Raw genomic sequence first — 858 nt, forward strand, 5'->3', positions numbered from 1 at the left:
TGTTTTTTTTTTTTCTTGTTTTTTTTTTTTTTTTTGTTTTGCTTCACTCGTCTTGTTCAAAAAGCACAGCCATTAACAGCAGATATCTCATGCTCTATACGCCTGAAATATCAGAAGGCGTCTAGGGAAGTTATTTGTAAAAGTTCTGAGTTCTATAACGCAAGGAGTATTATACAACACAGATATTCATCGAATCACACCGCACAAAGTGGTGAAGCGGCACTTTAAAAAGGTAGCCTCTTCTTTCTAAGCCTGTTCGAAGAGGAGCTTGTGTGCCACTCCTTGAGGAAAGTCGGAAATCTTAGACAAGACCCTCCAGAGAAGCCTCCAAAACGAAGGCATCAACAGACTCTCTACCCTTTCCAAGGCCTAATTGGGCCCTGCTGATTGACGTGCTGACGAGTTACCTGCTGCTGCCCAGTTCAAAGTCGCCCTCCGCTCCCCGGGGACCCCGGACGGTTCCGTTCCTTCCCGCTTCTAGATCCATGTCAACCTGGGGAGAAACCAAACAGCCTCAGGTCCAGGGGCACCCAGCCCAGCTCCTCACCGCCCGCAAGGGGGTGCGAGCCGGGCGCACGGTCGCGGGGGCAAGGGGCGCCGGGCGGAGGCGCCGCTGTCCGGGTCTCGGGCGCACCTTCCCCGCNCCTCCAGTCCCAGCCCGACCGCGCCGGCTAAGCCCGCGACTAGTCTGGTGCTCTCGGTGCTGGGTGCTCGGAGAGCCTCTCTTGGCAGGGCACCTGAGCCCCCAAAAGTGACTGTCATACTCCGTCGGTGCTCAGTTTTCTGTCTACATCCCCGCAGGGCGGGGGCGTGCTGTTTCCGGACCCTCAACAATGATAGGGCGGCCGAGGGGCCAGA

General features: G+C 55.8%; 1 protein-coding gene across 3 annotated transcripts in view; it reads right to left on the reverse strand.

Moving 5' to 3' along the window:
* Positions 1–487, reverse strand: part of LOC144233773 (phosphatidylcholine translocator ABCB4) — a 69,023-nt gene extending 68,536 nt beyond the window's left edge. For all 3 annotated transcript variants that reach the window (XM_077766810.1, XM_077766809.1, XM_077766808.1), the window contains exon 1: positions 408–487. In XM_077766810.1, coding sequence (XP_077622936.1) covers positions 408–487 — 80 coding nt within the window. The remainder of the gene's footprint in view (positions 1–407) is intronic.
* Positions 488–858: the final 371 nt, after the last annotated feature.

The sequence above is a fragment of the Crocuta crocuta genome, unplaced genomic scaffold (genome assembly GCF_008692635.1).
Source record: "Crocuta crocuta isolate KB4526 unplaced genomic scaffold, BGI_CrCroc_1.0 scaffold165, whole genome shotgun sequence".
NCBI classification, from domain to species: Eukaryota; Metazoa; Chordata; class Mammalia; order Carnivora; family Hyaenidae; genus Crocuta; species Crocuta crocuta.